Source organism: Siniperca chuatsi, linkage group LG14, assembly GCF_020085105.1.
Source record: "Siniperca chuatsi isolate FFG_IHB_CAS linkage group LG14, ASM2008510v1, whole genome shotgun sequence".
Classification (NCBI taxonomy): Eukaryota; Metazoa; Chordata; class Actinopteri; order Centrarchiformes; family Sinipercidae; genus Siniperca; species Siniperca chuatsi.
The window spans coordinates 7,758,079-7,778,794 of NC_058055.1; the positions used below are offsets into that span (position 1 = coordinate 7,758,079).

At 40.5% G+C, this 20,716-nt stretch overlaps 1 protein-coding gene across 3 annotated transcripts; it reads left to right on the plus strand.

Moving 5' to 3' along the window:
- On the plus strand, positions 1 to 19,626 carry si:dkey-175m17.7. 3 transcript variants are annotated; one of them, XM_044222209.1, is made up of 5 exons: positions 1 to 371; positions 12,648 to 12,708; positions 13,858 to 15,971; positions 16,574 to 16,876; positions 18,238 to 19,626. In XM_044222209.1, the coding sequence occupies exons 3-5, from the start codon at positions 13,874 to 13,876 to the stop codon at positions 18,501 to 18,503; spliced, it is 2,667 nt and encodes an 888-aa protein (XP_044078144.1). In that variant the 5' UTR covers positions 1 to 371; positions 12,648 to 12,708; positions 13,858 to 13,873; the 3' UTR covers positions 18,504 to 19,626. The 3 variants fall into 3 exon arrangements, with proteins under 3 accessions (XP_044078144.1, XP_044078143.1, XP_044078145.1); XM_044222210.1 differs by lacking the exon at positions 1 to 371 and adding an exon at positions 9,204 to 10,730; XM_044222208.1 differs by lacking the exon at positions 12,648 to 12,708 and having other exon boundaries at positions 4 to 371.
- The last annotated feature ends 1,090 nt before the right edge of the window (positions 19,627 to 20,716 follow it).

The window sequence follows — 20,716 nt, forward strand, 5'->3', positions numbered from 1 at the left end:
TGTCATCCACAGTAGAGACAATAGAGCCCACCTCCCAGTCAGTGTGTCCTCACACACGCATAGCAGCTCAGAGTGACACACGCTCAGACGTGACGCCAGCTGAGTTAGCCAAGCACTTCTCATGACATTTATTTATGTATCTGTTCATTATAAAGTCCGGCAGAGCATCTTCTAGTCAAACCAGGTCTGTTTTGATTTATTTTATATTTTTGTTTTAGAAATACATGAACAAACGAGCAGGCAGGGAAGGTGTTACACATCTGGATCATACCAACGCATCGGGTCGTGCCGCTCGGGCCACCACACACATGAGGATTCCTCATTCCGCTGCGCATAAATGATGACTACACTACAGGACTGCCACTCTTGATGTAAGTGATTTTTCTTTTTAGTAACGTTACTTATTGTGGCGGTCGGTCCGGGGCCTGCCGCCTGTGAGTCCCCCATCAGCAGTGTTCAGTGCAGCGGCTGTCACAGCACTACGTGTTGGTCAGGTTTTTTAAAAAATCGCCTCCTGAATGTCTTGATGCATCTGGTGTATTGCAATGTACAAATTGATGCCACATATTAAAAACCATGCAATGCATCCTCGTGTTATTCCCCGCTGTGCGAAGGAGGTCAGCAAGTATGAATGTTTGCCATAATAAGCGGCGGCGTGTATTATTTATGGAGATGAATAACTGCAGCCATGTGAAAGCGCCAAGTGTAGAATAACAAATGAACCCTTATTACACAAATCCACACTTGATCAGAGTGAGTAGGTGAAGGTACAGGCCTGCTCCGTCGGGCCCTGTCGTCCACATCGGCTTTACTTCTCATCATGGTAAAGGTTCAAAGAATGTGCTATGAAGATGCCATTAAATACAGAGAAATTAGGCAGTACGCCATCTAGCGACTGTGTAAACAGGAACTAATAGATTTCCCATTACTGGCCAGCAGAATAGCCCGATAAACAACAATGCAGAGGAAGAATGTAAATATTAATGTCTGGTTTATTTCTGTGTGTGGTGGTGCTGATGAGATGCAACAAAGAAGAGGAGAGGTGTGCAGCATGTAAGCACATTGTATATATTCTAAATAGCAGCAGCCAGTGATTTATTGACATGCATTTCAGTCAAGCCTCTAGTCTCTGTCAACATTGTCAGTCACAAATCCAGCAGAAACAAAAGGTAGTGTAAGTAAAAGGATGTGCCTGCCATGGATGGCTGTGCTACAGAGAAGAAGGAGCAGACACCCATATATATATATGTAACTGACTGATGAGAGCGATTTGGAAATCAAACATACAGTGTATAAGGTTGAAGATTACTCATTTATTTTCTTAAAAAGTAGGAAAACTGCAAACATTAACTGTGGTTTAACTATAGTTAGTGTGAGGCCGCCAGGTTGTTCAAGTAGAGGCACTAACTTCACAAGCAAGACACACACACACACACACACACACACACACACACACACACACACAAATCACTGCAGTGCATTTGCAGGAATGTTTCTTTAGACCAAGGGACCTAGTGTATACAAATCAATTTAAAACTTAAACCTACATGAAGCAATATTTTTGATGTCACTATGTCTCTGTAATCTGACAGGGTCACTTGTAGTCGTCCAGCTCTGCAGCTAACAGTTTGAAGCTGCCTTTAGTTCATATGTTGGTTTTCTGGCCTGAACTATTGAGACTGTAGACTGTAGAGTTGACTCAGTGCTTTCATTAACCCCCTATATAAAACCATGGGCAGCCATTACCGGTGACAGTGTAATGTTTCAATGAAACAATAATTAAATTGACTTTGAATCTCTCAGGAAAGATACAGTGTATCATCAGATCTTACATTCTACATCATTGCAAAGGTCAAATTTAAAGGTCCAGTGTGTAGGATTTAGTGGTATCTAGCGGTGAAATTGCAGTTTGCAGCCATTTGAATACCGCTCACCTCACCTTCTCCTTCCAAGCCTGCAGGAGAGACTACGGTGGCCTATCTCGAGCCAGTGTTTGGTTTGTCCGTTCTGGGCTACTGCAGAAACATGGCGGTGCAACATGGCGACTTCCGTGGAAGGGGATCCGCTCCCTCTGTAAATAAAAACGGCTTAAATTAATGAAAACACAACGATTCTTATTTTCAGGTGATTATACACTAATGAAAACATACTTATACATATTATATTCCATTTCTGCCAATAGCTCCTCACACTGGACCTTTAAAATGGATTAACTCAACAGTTATTGGTCACTTGTAGTTCAAGGCAACAATCAATTTACAATGAAACAAAGGGATTGCTCAGATAGAGGAAATGACTAACCTTGAAAATATGTGCGAGATATTTATGAAATTTATTTATGAAATATACAGCTATGGACATTACTTTAAGATTACTATCAAGAGAGGTCGAGATCAAACACAATGCCAAAGATTTTACCGAAATGATTCTGTAGAGTGATGGAATGAGGCTCAACGAATAGCATTGTCTGATAACAATAAGAAGGTCCAAGCCCTGGAATTAGTTTCATTGTTAATTGATCTACAGATTATTTTCTTGATTAATCAATGAATTAGTTTAGCTTGGGCTATAAAACTTAAATTTACAAAATAGTGAAAAATGTCCATCATAATGCTCTGAGGTCAAGTTTTCAAGGCCAAGGTGGCTTTGTTTGTCCAACCAAAAGTCTTCACATTTGAGAACCATCAAAATGTTTTGCCTTTTTGCTTGAAAATGGACGTGAGCAATTAATCGATTATCAAAATAGTTGCTTATTAATTTTCTGTCTATCAACTAATTGTTTCAGCTCTAGTTTGCATAGTCTAACCTTTTCTCTCAGTGCTCGAGTTTACTCCCACAGTCTACAGACACACAGGTCAGGAAGTGGAAACTCTAAACTGCGTACAGATGTGACTATGTTTGTTTACGTGTTAGCCATGTGATGGACTGGTGACCTATCCTGTTTCCCTGCCTTTTACCCAGTGCATGCTGGGATAATCTCTGATGACTCTGAATAGGAACGAGCAGACAGTGGATTAATTATTTGTGGACTGCTCGAGAGAACTTAAGTTCTGTGGTGGTTAGGAGCTGAAATTAAAATGATGCATTTATTTAGGGGTAGAAGGCCAATAGTCATCCGTATTTTAAATTGTTCAAAAACCGCTGTTTCACCATGATTTAATGCAGTGTAAATGTGTGCATCATCTGCATTAGTGAATGAATGCAAATTAATCTAAAAGTGAATATAGGAGACACTTTATAACTAGTTTAATATAGCTTTATCTCATATTTTTAACAGTTAGAATCATTTAAATTAAAAGTTGTTTGTCAGATCAAATAAAGAAAAGTTAGCAATTTGTAACACAACTACATGTTAAAATACAAACAGGTTAAACACAGGCCAAGAAGCTGCTTTATGTAAGTAGTAATGTACAGGCCTTTCAAGATGAAAAATGGCCATTAACAGGCTCTCCAATGTTAAAATATGAAATTAGACATTACAATGTGTTATTAGGGTTTCTTACACAGCAGAACTTTGGCTTTTGGTGGGTCCAGACGAGACTTAATACTCCAAGCATAACTCCCACCATTAATAACGATAATTTAATTAAGCGCCCCTTCTTCTAAATGTTGATGCTGCAGGCCGGCTGTGACGCTGAGGGAGATGCTGTGACAGCCTCAGGGTTGTGTTGTTGTTTTCATGCACACTCATACTTTCTTAGAGGTTGGTACTTTAGTGAAGATGGTCTGGCATACATTCCAGAGGGGGAATAGAAACAGACGGTTGTTACCACACTGCAACTAACAGATGTTGCTGCTGATTTCTTTTGTTCAAGTTGAGCAACCCCCTGTCAGATAGAATAGTTTCAGATCATTTCTGTTGTTATTTTTCTGAGGGGAAAGGCCTGCAGGAGACAAAATGGGTTGGGGATGCTTGATTCAACAAGTTCCTGCGCTCCTGTGTATCTGAGGTCTTGCCAAGCAGTAACTCCTTCCCTGGTCCAGATCAAAACACACTCTGAAACAAACATCGATCAAATACTGCCACACAGCTGCTTTCAGTGTGTAATATTAGACCACATTTGTTGAGTTGTTGCCTCCAACAATTAATCTGAATGATTCTGTTTTTCACGCCTGTCTGTATTTCTGTCTGGTTTGCATGTCACAAAGTTACAGTTCGGGATGACATTTGGTGGACAGAAGTGCCTCGGCACAAGCATCAGACTACATTATGGTGGTGTTCAGATCTGGGATTTCCAATGTCAGCTGATTTAATAGCAATCACTAACCATGACAGTGTGCTTTTTAACACTATAATTCTTTAACAATTTTAAAATATATTCAAAGCATATTACTGTTCTTCTTATCTTTATGTGACAGAGGGCTCAAATCCCAACCAACCACAAAACCTTTCTCCAAGCTGCTTTTGTCAGTTTCTATTCTTAGTATTCTATTTTAGGATAGCCATTTTTTGGATTTCTTATTAAATTGGAGGTCAAACTCCTTTCTTATTTTTTTAATGTTTTTTCAATGTGCCATTACATTGTGCTGGCATAGCTCTTTTTATGATGGTTAATAGAAATCACTGTGCTGATAGAGGTGTTGTCTGTAACTGATTAGCATTGGTTTGCTCCTTGATTAACATAAAGATTTTTCAATATGTGTAAATAGAAGCATAGCCGGGAATTCTGGGCCACCCTGAAAAAGATATTGCTCTGCCACCATTCCCATTCTTTCTCCTATAAAACAATAAAATAAAAATAACAATTGCTTAGCCTCGGCTGAATGGGGATTATGATACTGTACGTCCTAAAAGTCAAGTGTTTGTCTCAGTGTCAAATCATTTTGACTGAATAGTGGAGGGAAAGAAGAGATGGTTGAATGTTCCCCCTCACGCTGCCCTCTGATTGGCCAGTTTGTGCAGTTGCTTCCATCACTTTCTGTCCGCTGACTGTGGAGATTAGGTGATGTAATTATTTTGACTTACCCTCAGTAGCCTGTAGTGGTGTGAGCTCTGATGAGACGGTGAAACAAAGCAGATTAGAGTGAAAGACAAATGTAGCAAAAAATTAATGCAGTGTTGTGAGGTGGAATCAATGTGAATCAATCAAACAACAGGACCAGTATTTTAGACATGTGCCAAAGTCAAATTTAAGAATGCTTACTAATCAACACAAGGCTCATCCTTGTGTGTCATTATTGTATTATTATCATGGCATTGTTGACAAAACACACTCTCGCTTGGGCATCTGAGTCACAACCAAGTCATCACATACAGCAGGACTTCAAGTTGCAAGTAATTTTCCTTTGTCCCAAGTAAACTTACATCATTAGATGTGTGACTTACGCCTGATCAGAGTGTGAGCCATAATGACTTAAGTCCACATTCTCTGTTACAACCCAGATGTATCCTTTTTTTCTTTAATTTCATTTGGTCCTTTGTTTTCTGTTGTCCCACTCCACTTGGTCAGGCGATTTAACATTCATTTCACTTAATGCGTGCGTGACACCATCTTCAAATCATTTTAAATCTGTTTTCAGACATTCCTTATAGAAACACCTGACATGAAGATCTTAATAATACAGCATCATTTGTACTATTTTAAAGTACTTGAGGGTTTAAATGACCTTCAAAGCTTTGTGACCACATTCATTTCAGTGCTGTAGTGTGAATATAACTAATTAATTATTTAATCTGTATATAGACGAAGCTGATCATACTTGATTCTGTCATTAACACAATGACACACATTAACGTGTGCACGCTGCTAACTTATATCTCAGTCAAAGGGGATTTTCACCCAGTTTGACCAGTGGCCAGGGTGCTTTAGTAGTCATTATCATTCATATCATATTTGTGATAGGCACTTACTATCTGCTGCCTTTCCCATCTACAACCCATTCTGCTGCAGTTACAATTAACATTTCCACCCTTATGAATGTTAAAGGGGAGACTCTACATGCTGCTGTGACACCAGTGTCAAGGCACACTGCAATGCTGTGCAGAGTATTGGTATATCTTGGAAGTAGATTTTAACATCAATTTGGTACTAAATTGAATGCTACCCACAAAGCTTTGGTGGTCAGGCAAATGTATTTTCAGTGTTTAGCAATACATTAGACAGTCTGTTTTCTGATGTTTGGCTTGGAAAAACTGATGCCAAATCATGCTCGAGTGTTTAAATCCTGATAAGCGTGCTCATTTTCTGCTTCTCTGCTGATTTGTGAATTAGCATGTTCTCTGATACCAACATCTGTGCAGGCCAAGGAAAGATGTTCTTTTCATTCATGAGACCAACATTTGCTATAGCTGCTTCACTCCCATCATAACATGCACAATAATTAGTCTAATTCTGCCTTATGTCTCAGCATTAAATCTGAAAGTCTGATGGTGGACTTTATAATCTGCGCACATTCCTGAAGATAAGTACCACCATAAAAAAAAGACAAAGGCAGCAGCTTCCATGTATTTTCCTTTTAGTTCCTCATTGTCAATTAAGTGGTCAGGTTTAACAATAGAGTAGAAAATTGACTCGAGACAGCTCACACAGGCTATTTTCTATCTGGCCTGCTGGTTTGCAGGCAAGCAGCACTTTCACACAATAAACAGAAACAGTTTAGAAACCACCTAGAATTGTATTTTCCCATTGGACTGTCAAATTACACTCAGGTCCAAAAATTAAAGGAATCAGTAATCAGTAAGGTTGTGTAAGATGCTGAGTGATTCCAAGCTTCCAGCGTCACAATGATGGACAAAAGGCTGAAGCTCACCCTCTGTCTTTACTTGAAAACTCAAGGGGGACTTCTCCCAACCTATTGCATAGTCGCTGTAGTTTAGATTACTGTTGTTCTTTGTTTTTACTGAAAGAGAAAAAGCAGTTTTGTTCAGCATGCATCCATGTCCACATTTTAAGTACCAGCACCTCTAAAGCTCATTGATTAACATGTTATATTTTGTTTCTTTAATCCACACACTACTGAAGTATCGAAATGGCAAGTTGCGGTTTTATGGGGGTTTTGAGCTCGACTATTCTTGTCCAGTAGCAGTGACTTTCTGAAGTTGCTTTCTTGCAGAGAGCTACATGAGAAGATCAATTCCACTTATGTGCCGGACTATTTCTTAACTGCCTGGCAACCAGTGGAGACTTCACTGCTCTCGGTTAAGAAATAGTCCAGCGCATAAGTGGAATTGATCTTCTCATGTACCTCTCTGCAAGAAAGCAACTAAGCGTGTTGCCCAAAATGTCAAACCATTGCTTTAATATCACATGTAGTCCTTTTATTGTGTAGCTTCATGTGTTAGCATTAGAAAACTACATTTATCTGACATTGCGTAGTTGCATTATTTGCCCATATAGTAATGTAAAAACCTGTTCATTGATTTTCAGTCACATTAGCAGAGTCTGTGTGGACAAACCTCCTGTAGGATCTGTGACACCAACTGTTTGAACCTCACTGCTGTTAGGTATATTATTGTGAACATCCTAGTGCCTTTCTCCTTTGTGCCCAGTGCCCATAGATCTTGCTGTCCATCTGTCAGTTTGGTTATGTGTGTGGACGACCATATAAAGAGAGAAGTGGACCGCCTCCTGTCATTTTGTGCCAACTCAGAGGTAAACACGAGCAAAAATATGGAGATGTGGATTGTCCTCGGACAGAAACAGCCTGCTCATCAGCCTCTGGAAACAAGTGACTCAGATGACTAATTTTCCTGCCATCCACAATCTCAAAAAGCCTTTTTGAATGTGATGGGAAAAAAAAAAAATTCATGCAGCAAAGGAAGAGATTCTCTAACTCAAGCAATTTTATAAGCCACTAATTAAGCAGCACATCCACGCATTATTGCCTGGTTTTTGCTCTGGTGCTGTCCACTCTGTTGCGTGGGTGATTGGCTATCAGGTGCCTTTTGATGAAGGAGCAGCATAAAGCTGGAGCGGGGAGAGGGAACGGAGAGATCGCCATCAATCTTGCACAGCCAGACAGCCATCTGTTCCCAAAAACACCCACTGCATCAACTCTGCAGCTGGAGACGCACTGATACACCATGCTGCTTAAATCTACACTGTGATATTCTTTATAGTCGACTCTCTACTATAAGTCATGCACTGTCGTTTGCCCTGTATGTAAGGCCCCATCATTTCATGCACATCAGTACACACTGTATTCTGTTCCTGTTCTCAATTTCAAGACAAAATTAATGACTTTTTATTGTACTCACCACATAAAATTATTCCAACTCTGATTGAATTTTGCTTTATAATAACACAGTTCAGAGGTGCTAAGCAAGCAAATTATAACTGTTTATTATATTGCGGGTTTTGCTCAGGTGTTTGGGAAAGAGTTAAATCATCTGGAAAAACACTAGTATGTGTACCGCTCTCTGGCTCATGCCTGTGACTGTAAAGCTGTTATCTTTATTCAGCTGGTGGGGTAGCAGTGAGCCGAGGGAGGGCGTCATGATCTCCCCCGTAGGCTCCTGCAGCTCTCACTAACAGGAACTGAGTGGCTCTTCTTCTTCTTCTTCTTTCTTTCTTTTAAATATTTCTTTTTATCTGTGTGAGTTCTTATTTCAACTTGTTATACTTTCATGTGCTCGAATTCTGAAGCGGCTAACGTGATTGCAAAGCTTAGCATACGTTAGCCTTTTCCTTAAATATTAATACATACCTAATCATGCACACACATTTGCATTTGCCTCTCCGCTCCTTGATCCATCCTGCCACATTTGTTTATTCAGCCTAATATAAGTGGCTCGCGCTGTCAAAAATTTCATATAGGATCCTCAGTTCTTCTGAAAGGGACTCATAACTTATTCACACTTTACTGTCAACAAATGAAGTCATATATGCCTAGTAGATATATTATGCAGTCTCACACACTGAGTTGTGTGATATATAATATTGCTGCAGTTATGCACTAGGTACCTCGAACTACTGTGATTCTTACAAAGGGATGAGCTTCCTCTTAAGTATCAACACACATGGGTTTAGGAGTTTATTATTGCGCTCGGTTGTAGCCTGGCCATAGTCTACAATATTACACATTTACACAGGTATACATTACAGATTGTCTGATGGCCCTGGACCCGTAAGACATCAGTTTTGGCCATCAAATTGAGCAGAGCTCCTTTTTTAACAATTTCTTAGTCAGCAATGAGCTATTTCCTTTTGTCTCTCTGCACTGCTCTCTGTTGTGTTTTTTTGGCGCTGTCAGACTGGCTGCCACCTCAGTTCTGAGATCTGGCAATTGAAGCTATTAACAATGGGACAATAATGAAAAACTGTCAAATCACAAACTAAAAAGAACGAGTTTGACTGTTTGATCATGCAATCAACAGTTTCCTCATTTAACAAGCATCAAACAAGTCTACACACTTTGTACACTTTGTACTGTTGCTTGATGTAACTTCCAAGTGAAGCAGATTGAGGCAGCTCATTTTTGAAAGACAATCACTGCAAACACACACAACAGCACTCAGCATGTACTGTATGTTGGCAGAGCAGGTAGCTCCTTTTATCAGATTCCATTAATGTGTTAGAAAGGCAGATTAATTAGGACCAACCAACTGAAGTGATTTCACATAAACACAGTTAATTAAACACAATTTCTATTAACCTCCTAATCAACAGTGCTCACACCTTTTCATTTATAGTTTTATTCTCATAGGTGAATCCTGTCACTAATTGCACCTTGGCAGCAGTCTGCCCTCAGGACCAGAGAACAAATGCACAGAGATGACAGGATATTTGAATTCTCAACATTATTTGGCTTGTTCTGTCATAATTTTAATCGTCTGAAACAAAAAATCCTGCAAAACCAGATCCCTACAACTGACACGACCAGAGGTGGAAGAAGCACTCAAACCCTCTACTTAAGTAAAAGTACCAACACAACAAAGTAAAATTACAAGAAAAACTCCTGCATTCAAAATCCTACTTAAGTAAAAGTACAAAAGTATTGTCGGCAAATGTACTTAAGTATCAAAAGTACTCATTATATAGAAAAATGTCCCTTGTGACTGATGTGTTTGTTATATATTAGATTATTAGATAGATTACTGATGCACCAACATGTACTGTAAGCAGCATTTAACTGCTGTAGTTGATCATGGTGGAACTGGTTTTAACTTATGTAGTTAGGTAGTTTAGTCCAGTGGTTCCCAATCTTGGGGTCAGGCCCCCGCCAAAGGGTCACAAAATATATTGGGGGTGGGGGAGGTTGGACATGACCACAAAGCTTCAGCAGGCAAACCCCAGTTAAAGCCAGTTGCAAGTTTGACTGTATGTAGTAATGTGAAATTTGAATATCTTGTCAACACAGAAACTTTTATTAGCCCATCAGATGGTGTAAGGTTTCCAGAGTTATGCTTCACTATAGTTTGAAGTGCATTATATTTTATTCTTGCTGTGGAGTATCATGTCAACATGTACCAGTGAAATTTCAAGAGGCATCCCTGTTGTACTTTGTTCTAGTATTTTCCATTTCTCTCTGTGGCCCTTACTGTCTGCTGAAGCTATGACTATGAGTGAGTGAAAAGGCCACTAGCCAGCCTGCAGTTTACAGTGTGTGAGAGAAAAGTGATCAGAGTGATAGTGACTTCCACCATGATAAAACTGGGTCAATGTAACCCCCACCCCCTCCACCACAGGCAAGGCTGAAAAAGGAAAAAAAAAAGATGAGGATACCATCAACAGACTCTGTGCGTGGATATAAGCATTGGAACACTGGAGCGTGGTTTGCTTTCTCTATGGGTCGGTATCTGTGTTGTGTTGGGACTGAAGGCACCCCCAGATTTTTTTGACATGTTCCTTCCCTGTCACGTTATAATCTGTCCCCATGTATTTTCTCTCTACCCACTTTGTTTCTGTCAGCCAGTGTTGTCCTCAGTATCTGTCCCTCCCAGTCCCCCTTTGAACCTTTTGGTCTTCCACTCCCTGAGAGATTCTTGATAAATATGGCTTGAAGGGCTTAACTTTATAATGAAAATCCACCTTAACAAACACTGTTTTAAAACAGCTATATGTGATGTACGTCACAATTACAGGCTACTTTGTTGTTTGGTGGCCAAATCTGAACAATGTTATATGAGGTTGGTGCATCTCCACCATTTAAAGTGTTGCATTATCTAAATGACGAAAAAAATCTTTTCTCATTTACCCTAGTAGTATCTAGCCACGCAGATAATATTAATTAATTTACTTATCTAGGTTTTGAGATATCTATCTCTGAAATTTCTGCCTCCATCCTAATGCAATGGAGGTGGAGGCAAGGGAAAATATGATGTCAGCCATTTCCATTGGGACTATTTCTTCAGTAAAAAGTAGTTCCAATAAAAATTATTCACTGTGAGGTCTTTGGAGATGCTGCTGTTGAATGGTTTAAAGGTAGTTTATAAAATGATGTGAGCTCCACAAACAAAATTCCATTTACCTCTATTTTGGTTGATGGCAGAAATGACAGATCTCTCAAATCCTGGGCAAATAAAATTTAAAATATCTGCAAGGCTATATATCACTAGGATTGCATAAAAAATATGTTGTTTAGTAATGTGAACTGACCATTTAATTAATACTAAGAGTCTACAGCCATGCTAGCGGCTCTATAAGGTTATATTTAGGCACAGCTGTGCTTTGAGCTACATGCTAACGTCGGCATGCTAACATGCTCACAGTTACAATGCTAGCATGCTGATGTTCAGCAGGTATAATGTTTATCATGTTCACCATTTTAGTTTTGCGTGTTAGCATGCAAATATTTGCACTAAACACAAAGTAGAACTGAGGCTGATGGGATTGTCAGTTTTCCAGGTATTTGCTCAAAAATCTTGGAGTAGTAGTGGACAATAAAAGTTTGACCTGATGATGGCGCTAGATGAAAGAGTTAAGGGATCACCAAAGTATTACAATGTTGCTAGCATGGCTAAAAAATATGTCTTTTTGTAATAACTGACCCTTTAAATTTAATACAAATTTTAGTGATCTAAAACATCAAAGGTAAACCTCAGATTTTGGTGTCAGCCAGTTGCAATCAAAGAGCAAGTGCTTCTTCCTAGACTCACTTTACACCAATACCAACAGACTAGAATGCCAAACAGACTGCATACTTTTCTTGTTCTCCTTCAAACAGAACTTTGTACTTTTCTACTTGTGCTTTGAGCTTAATGCTAACATTAGCATGCTAACATCCTCACAGCCAACCTGTACAGCCACTCCTGCAGCCGTGTGGCAAAAAGTAAATTAAAGTACTGTATCAACCAAACTCCTGGGTGCACTGAACATCTCAGATTGATTGTATTTAACAGTGTGTGTATCAATGGGTGGATTTTCACTTTAATAATATTTCTTCTTAACGTTTGAGAGCAGCCTTATAATGAATGTACCAAATAAATATAAACATTTAAAGTCAAAAGTCCTGTAGTAACTGTACCAACCTGTTAATCACATTAATCATAAAGGCAATTTAATGATACAAAAAAATCTTCTATATGTATTTTATTACAAAGTGCATATTTATAAGCTACAGCCAGTTAATTTCTTTTTGCTGTGTCATGGTGAGAAAGCTTTCTCTCCAGCTGAGTTGTACTGTTGTGTAAGTGGTGACCTTCTGTTTATACCATGGCCTAGACAAATGCTCATTTCTAATTGACCCAAAGGATTCTTTTAATTTAGTTTATTCCAGAGGCAGGATGAACAGGCTAGACGGCTCGGAGCAGGAAGTGTTTCATTTCAGGTAATCACATGGCTCTTCAGCAACAGTTTTTAAAGTGAAAAATCCCACTGCGCCATTAGCTAATTTTGAGAGTCACTGTGTTGTTTTTCTGTGACAAAGCAGTGCAAAGACAGCAGTGCAATACAATTTTTGTCAAATTTAAGAAGCGCATAAAAATAAACTGTACACATCACAGGCGCATTCACATACATGTGCTTTTAGTTCAGTTATAAGGCAATCCTGGCTAATCATCCATTGCCAATTTCCTATTTTTTATTGCAAGCTTGGGCATCATTATATAGTGTACCTCTACATCGAGAATAGTGAACATGCACGATCCAGCTATGTTTTATAGTATATTTAGCTATTTTTACCATCAGCCATGACTTGGCTTGGCTTATTATTTCATGTGACTGGTTGTTGCAGTTAATTTTATGCAGCTTTTGTGACTGAGCTTTTAAGAAGCCTCACTGCCATCAGGATTAGCTGGGATTATTTGCTGCTAACAGCAAACAGGTACACACTCTTGTACCTTTGGATTTAGAATTTTACACCCTAATGGTCGTGATATTACTGGGAAACAGTTTAAATTTGAACGTCAAACTCCTATAAATATAGATTAGGGCAAGTGGCCCTGGTATAAGCAGATAACAGACTGTGATGTGCATGTTTAAATGGATTTGGAAAAAAGTAATCACTAGAGTGTTATCCATTCAAATCAAACATGCATCTCAGTGGGTATTCTCTTTATAGAATTTCTCCTTTCATTTGCAGCAAATATGAAAGGAAATATGTGTGACATGTTAATGGTCAAAACTGAGATGTTGGTTGTTGGTTTTGTATTTGTTCTTGGTATGTTTTGATATGCAAAAGAGATGACTTGCAAAAATATGCAAAACATAAAAATCTATTGTTGTTGTCAACAGGTGTTGTCATTCTTTTCGTGGATTTGGGGTTTTACTTTACATTTCACAAATAATTGACCTTCATTCTTTTTAAATGTAATTACACAATATTGTAACATACTATATCAATAGAAAAAACATCAGCATGTGCTGTTTGTGTCTAATCTGATGGAACGTAAAGTGTGCCCCACATCTTCAGTGTTTGTTAAATTACAGTCATTTCCTGACTACTCTCTTTCTGTCTCTCTCCCTCTTCATTGGACAGCTTTGCATAAACCCAGATGCCTCCACTCCCTCTTGATGAGCGCATAGTGGTCATTCAGCGCCCTAAAAACTTAGCCCTGTGTGAGGCTTCCCCACAAACCATCCCACAGCACTCCTCTCAAATATCAGCCTCTTCCAATGGACAAGTCACCCACCCACCTCATCTCCACCTTTCTCAGTCCCATTTCTATTCACCCTCCTGTAAATCTCTGACTCTGGAATGCAAGCACAGATCCTCCCGTGTGCAGAAATTCAAGGTCGACCAGCCTGTCATCCCAGCGGGTGTCAGACACATCCCTAGCCACTGCCATAGCAATGGTACAGTAACTCTCGGCCCACGGCTGCCCTCCCACACACATACTATTGATATCAGGGTGACAGTGGACAAAGGAGGACACAGAGGAGGATTAACCAAGTCATTAGGGCGCAGTGGAAGTGTAAAAGGTGGTAGAGCGAAATGTGCCTCTTCACAGTTGGATCAAGGACAATGTGAGAGAAAAACTGGAACTGCAGGGAGGCCAGGTGGAGCTGAACACAAGCCACAACGAAGTCACCATAGTCAGCTGTCATCTTCCCCCGGAGGCGTCATACAATTCGTCCCCGCTCAGGCGCAGCAGCGTAGGTTCAGGAGTGAAAAGGAAAAGGAAAACACTAGTTTTCTTAACAGAGGCGACCAGGAATTTCCCTCTCTAGGTCATAAGAAGAATTCCAAACTGGGAACTGTCCATCAAAGCCATAATAGTCATAGTCTACCCTACCACCACAACTCTGTCCCTGTGCCCCATGCCGCCATCCTAAACTCCAACTATCCCTCATCCCCTCCCTCCCAATCCACCAATGTCCCAAACTCATTTCAGCAACTCAGCCAGCCACACCCATCCCGCACCAGGGATCACCGCCCTCACATTCTTCATGGTCTACCCCTCTCCCCCTGCTCTTCCAACGTTGGAGGGTTCCCCAGCCCTGACCATACCTGCACCATTGACTGTGCCCACCCATTCAGTTGCGGCTGCTGGAGGTTGGTAAGATGCAGAGGGTGTAAGGGACACTCTGCTAACTGCCAAGGAGGTGGAGGAAGCTCTTCCACCTCATTTTCCTGTGTTCACAATGTCGGAGTAGTGAAGAGAGGAGGCAAAGAAATGGGCCTGAGAAATCTGGGTGGGTGTCTCTCCACCGCCTCCACCTCCAACACCTCCTCTTCTAACAGTACTGTGTCTGACTGCAGAGCAAACTTGTTCAAACCTCTCCGCTGTGCCTCCTGCTCTGCTGAGGCCGGAAACTTTGAAAGCCCTGCTTTCCTTCGCAAAAAACTGGTAGGGGGATGCCTGCCCTGTGCCCCGCTGTCCTCCTCTGCTCCTCTCCGGGCGATACAAAGCTGCGTCACAGGCTGCAACCCCAAAGCCTCTCAGACAGGCAGCTCCACCTGCAGCTACTGCAGCAGCGATCCCATAGTGGTGACATTCAACCCTCGCCGAGGCAAACCCCCAGGAAGAGGCATTGGAGCAGCTCATCCAATGGGTATGTTCCAAGCCGATGATGATGACTACAGCGTGCGTACTATCTGGCCTGAAGAACTGGCCAAGAAGATGACCCATTCTAAAGCCCAAAAGAATCACTGTGCCGGGATGGGAATAGGAGTCGGGAAGACCTGTGCAAGCCAGGCCCAAAATGGCAGTAACGGAACAGGCCTTGTCCCCTTGGACTGTCAAAACCTCCAGGAATATGCGCAGCCTCAGCTAACAGACCATGCAGGCCGACGGCGGCTTCAGCAGGGAAAAATGGCTGCCCTTGATTTTATGGGCTACAGGTCAGGATCTGGGTATGATGATGGCCGGAACTCACTGAAGAGGCTCTTGAATAAAGCCGAAGATGTAGGAATGGGCGATGGTCCTGAGCAAGACGGAGATGCGGCATATCCACGTTCCCCCTCTCCCCGCTCTGCCTCTCCATCGTCACCTGTGTCCTTTTCACCTCCACCGTCTGCCCCTAGCACACTCATCAAACCCAAACCCTGGCAGAGAGACAGGGAGGGAGGACATTCTCTGCCGTCGGCTCAGTCACTTCACCTGGCCCTCAACTCCCTGAACAGAGAGCAAGATGAGGAGAACAGCAGAAGTAAGAATTATATAATTTCTACAGTGTGAAGTCACTAATTATCCACTGCAATCACTGACATAAAGCTGGGTCATATTGTGTTGAATGTCTTTTAGCAGCATTTTTCAACCCCTTATATAGGCCTACTACCGATGTCCATCAAAAAATCCCTATTGGTTAGTGTCAACGTGCAAATGGTGTTCCTTTTTGTGAGTGCAGTCTGTGTTTGGCAAATGCTGTCATGATTCTGAGCCTGTTCCCCTTGACGTGTTAAATACTTTTGCTGTGTTTTTAACCCACATTTGGGAATGTCTAGCTCCTTTGAATCTCAGCAAGTTGTTTCATAAAATAATCAAAGTAGCTACTAATGGTCAGACCTCTTTTATAGCCAATAAATACTGCTAATTAGCTTTAAGACTAATATGACCTACTTTTGAATCTGTGATTTCATTGTTGATTTAGTTACTTCAAATTTTGTTTATTTTGTCACCCTGTACATGTTTTAAAGTATTAATCTTGTCATTTCTTGATATGTGGCAGCAGTTTTAAACTCTAACAAAGCCATCTTCACACAAGGCAAGCGATGTCTCTACACTCTTTCTCTCTGTCTCGTCTTCTCCCAGTGCACCTTTCTCTGCCGCTCTCCTCTTCATTGCCGGCTTCTCTATCCGATGAGACTGTGATGACTCCTGATGCAGAGAACGCCGTTGTCAGTCCCATCCTGCCCTTCTTGTTTCTGGGAAACGAGAGAGACGCAGAGGACCTGGACCTGCTGCTGCGCCTCAACATTGGCTACGTGGTCAACGTGACCACACACCTGCCCCTCTACCACGTCAACTCTGGGCTGCGCTACAAAAGACTGCCAGCCACCGATAACAGCAAGCAAAACCTTCGACAATACTTTGAGGAGGTTTTTGAGTTCATTGGTGAGAGTCCCACCTCTGATTGTTGCATTTGTGAGTGTGTATATGGTATGTTGTAGAGAGTCAGTCAGCGCTAAGAAGTAAAGTACTGATTAGCAGTGTTAGCCAGTAATGCATTACTTAGTAATGTGTGACAGTAATGTGATTACTTTTGTTATTAACAAGTAGGGATTACAATTTTAAAATTCAGTAATTACATTACAGTCAGTAATACCAGTAACACTCCGTCACTTCAACATTTTGGGGGTCGGCTTATTTGCTGTCTTACCGAGAGTTTGATGGACGGTCAATTTTCTGTGCATTCAGTGAAGAGAGTAGTCCAGGACGTGTTAGCTTGGCGTAGGGGCAAGAGGTGTGGGGAGGGGGTTAGCCTCTACCAACAGAGGAGAAATGCACCTCACAGTAACTCAAAAGTTGTTGTGTCTTCTTTGCTGTTAGCTAGCCACCGGTAGCTCGACCTACATTGGGGTGGTAAGCCTACATTCAGGAAACACCTGGGTTTAGTTCAGAGTTGGGACTAGAGTGCTGCGTGTCACCGGTAACAAGAGTAATGAAACTTGTTTTATTACCACCATTATTACTTTTGCTGTTGAGTAATTAGTAAGATCATGTAATTTCTTTTTCAACTAGTAATATGTAATGAGTAATTAATGACATTTTTAAATTGCAGACACTGAGTGGAAAGATAATTATGTGATTATGCTGGCCAATAGGACAGGCATCTATATACTGTAGTCAGTGGTCTGTGTTCAACTGTAAGTGTTACCTGGTAACAAGATTTTTTCCGTGATGATTTTTACTCAGAAAAAGAGAAAGAAAACATTGATAAGCTTTTAATATCAACAGTTTATTTCCTTTCAAAGCTGTGGCACTGACTATTGTGTTACTGTCTCCAAAGTTAATTCCTGAACCAGCTCATGCCACCCACATTGTGGTAGAAGAGATTCACCTTCAGACAAGTCTCTTTAGTGACTGGCAGAAGTTTTGTTTTGTGTTTATCAAAAAAGGCGGTATTTGGAATGAAATGTTGAGAAGGATTATTGGTGGATGCCAATTTATAGGTTAAAAGATAGTCATTGACGTTTTATGGAGCCTTGAATGAAAATAGGAACATGCATGTTGACATCCTACATTTTGGCTGTAATTGGGCTTAATTCTGTATTTAGGATGTAATCGTACGTGTCGTAGGCCTTGCTAAATGTACGTTAGTTGTAAGTTTTAATGACAGTGTAAGTTCTAATGACAGTGACGATAATTTCTATATTCACAGATGCTCACAGCTGGCCAGCATGCAGCATTAAGCCAGATTGTACTTCTTAAATTCAGCAAATTGAGCTCATCTGTTTTGTTGTTCTCATCCACAGAGGAGGCATATCAGAGTGGACAGGGAGTGCTGGTACACTGCCAGGCAGGCGTGTCCCGTTCTGCAACCATTGTCATCGCCTACCTTATGAAGCACACCCTCATGACAATGACAGATGCCTACAAATACGTGCGGAGCCGTCGTCCAGTGGTGTCCCCGAATCTAAACTTCATGGGCCAGCTTTTGGAGTTTGAGAGGGACCTCAACTCTGGGGTGACTCCTCGTATCCTGATGCCTAAACTTAATGGTGTGGAGACGCAGGTGTAAGAAAGGTCAGGGGTCAGGAGCGTGTATGAAGAGAGAAACTAGAGAGATTAAAGTGGCATTAATGAGTTTTAAAGAAAGAGCGCAGCACATTTTGGAAGAGAGACATGATCAGAAAATTGGTGGTGTGTTTGGAAATTAGTGCACTTTTACTACTGTGAAACATGAGACAAAAGACTGGATGCTACATTTGTTTAAGAAGTAACTCTTGGACAACATGATCATCATCCAGTATACTGTTTATAAGATAATGTGCCAATATTTTGTATAGACCTAACATCACTCTCAGATATCTCATTTCTTTTTTTCTGATGCATCTTCCTTTTTGTTCCCATCGTTTACATTCACAGCCACACAGAAATACAGTGACTTTGTTGCCATTAATCATAAATGCATGCAGAACAGGAACACAAACATTGAAAGGGTTCATTGGTAATGTCCTACTTCATCTCCAACACCACCGATGTTTTCACCACATGTAGCAACACACAGATTATTACAATGCACTTTACTTCCCATGTATTTGTTTCATTATCACCAAGTAAATTCTCACAAGGGTGAGAAGAATTTGTCACACAGACCTCAGTTACTGTTTTTGGTTAATATTATCATGTCTATGGATTTTTTTCCTATTTGAGAACTGTGAAATAGAGCGGCATGGACCTAGTAGGTAGCACTAAGTAGCATTAACCTGGGAAACGTATCACAAAAGGGACAAACAGCTCATGGAAATGTGTAAGAATGGTTATATTTCAGTGAAGCCGCCTGTATATTAGCAAAGAAAACGTATTGCAAGTCTGAAATGATGCTGAGCACTGAAAACCTCTCATGAGTGAGCCGTTCACAGGGTTGGAGTAACAATATAATGCAAGTACAGCTGTCAGTAACAGTGAAGTGTCAGTGTTAATGTGTGTAAATAAAAAATAAATTCTCATATGCAGGCTGATACACTGAAATAAGATCATTAGAAACACATTTACTGCAGAGCTGAAACCACAACTCAGCAGTACTTTCAGAGATTTTTTTATGCACACTATGATTTACAGTTTATTTGACTGGAGTCGTGGGTTGGCAGGTATTGTCCTGCTGTAATAATGTGCTTTAAAACAGACCTTTTCCAACTGTGCACTGTTTATTTTGTGGTTAATTCATAAGAGAAATGCATTATTTTTATTCATTTTATACAATGTAAAAAAAACTTTGTTCTTGTTTGGTGTTTAGCATGAAACAGTCCTGTCATGGTGCACGGACAGATATTTCTTAAAATGTAAAGAGCACATGGTAGTTTGATTTATTTGAGATGACACAGTAACAGGAAAGAGGCAACATTTAACATCCTGCTTAACCCGTCTGGTTGGGAACATAGAGCCACAGTATTCATTGTGTGTTACGGTGAAAAAACTGTGCAAAACTATAACCTTTTTTTGGTAACTCTTGATTTCCGATCTTGACTTGCTTCTCTTGTTTTAACATCCTGTGGCAGATTACCGCCAGGTGTTATTTCCCACAGTACCAAAAAGGGACTGACAACCAAGTACCAATTTGAAAAATGCATTGTTTCACAGCTTACACTATCTTACCTAAAGTCATGATTACTGTTAAAGTCAAATCTACTTTATAGTTACTTATTTTAATGCTTTTGTGAAAGAGTCAAAAAACATCACTGTTTTGTTAGAGATGGTGATGTCTTAGCTGATTAGTCGATGTCCATTGTTACTCCCTAACTGTTCTTTTGCCTTATTGTCCGTACTGAACTTCTCAACTGTGTCCCTCCTGACAATGCTTTATTTTTATTATGAAGGCTTTAGTCTGATTAGAGAAGGATTCTTGATTCACTGTGAACTCTTCCACTGTATTGTTAAAGGGACAGTTCACCCCAAAATCCAAAATACATTTTTGAAATATATGTATTTTTGATTTTGGGGTGAACTGTCCCTTTCAGGTCTGAGGTTCAGTACACATTAAATTACAGGTATATGACCTGTACAGTGAATCTTCTGGTTTAGGGTTAGCAAAATAACATCACTGGAATGGGACCTTTTTAAAGTATCTTCAGTATCTACAGAACAGTTACAAAACGTCTTTCCCCACAAGTGGCTCATAAATCAATTATAATGTACAAAGTCAGTGCAGATTGCCTTCTGTGTTGTGCAGCTCTTAAATTTGGGGCTATAAACAGCGTGAAACAATGTGGTACAAACTGAGTGTATCCAGCT

What these genes read in the sequence shown, in the direction of transcription:
- si:dkey-175m17.7 (XM_044222209.1), top strand. Translation starts at nt 13,874, where the DNA reads ATGCCTCCACTCCCTCTTGATGAGCGCATAGTGGTCATTCAGCGCCCT. An exon ending in AGATGAGGAGAACAGCAGAA is followed by an intron (nt 15,972 to 16,573) that starts GTAAGAATTATA and finishes GTCTTCTCCCAG; the next exon opens with TGCACCTTTCTCTGCCGCTC. An exon ending in GGAGGTTTTTGAGTTCATTG is followed by an intron (nt 16,877 to 18,237) that starts GTGAGAGTCCCA and finishes TCTCATCCACAG; the next exon opens with AGGAGGCATATCAGAGTGGA.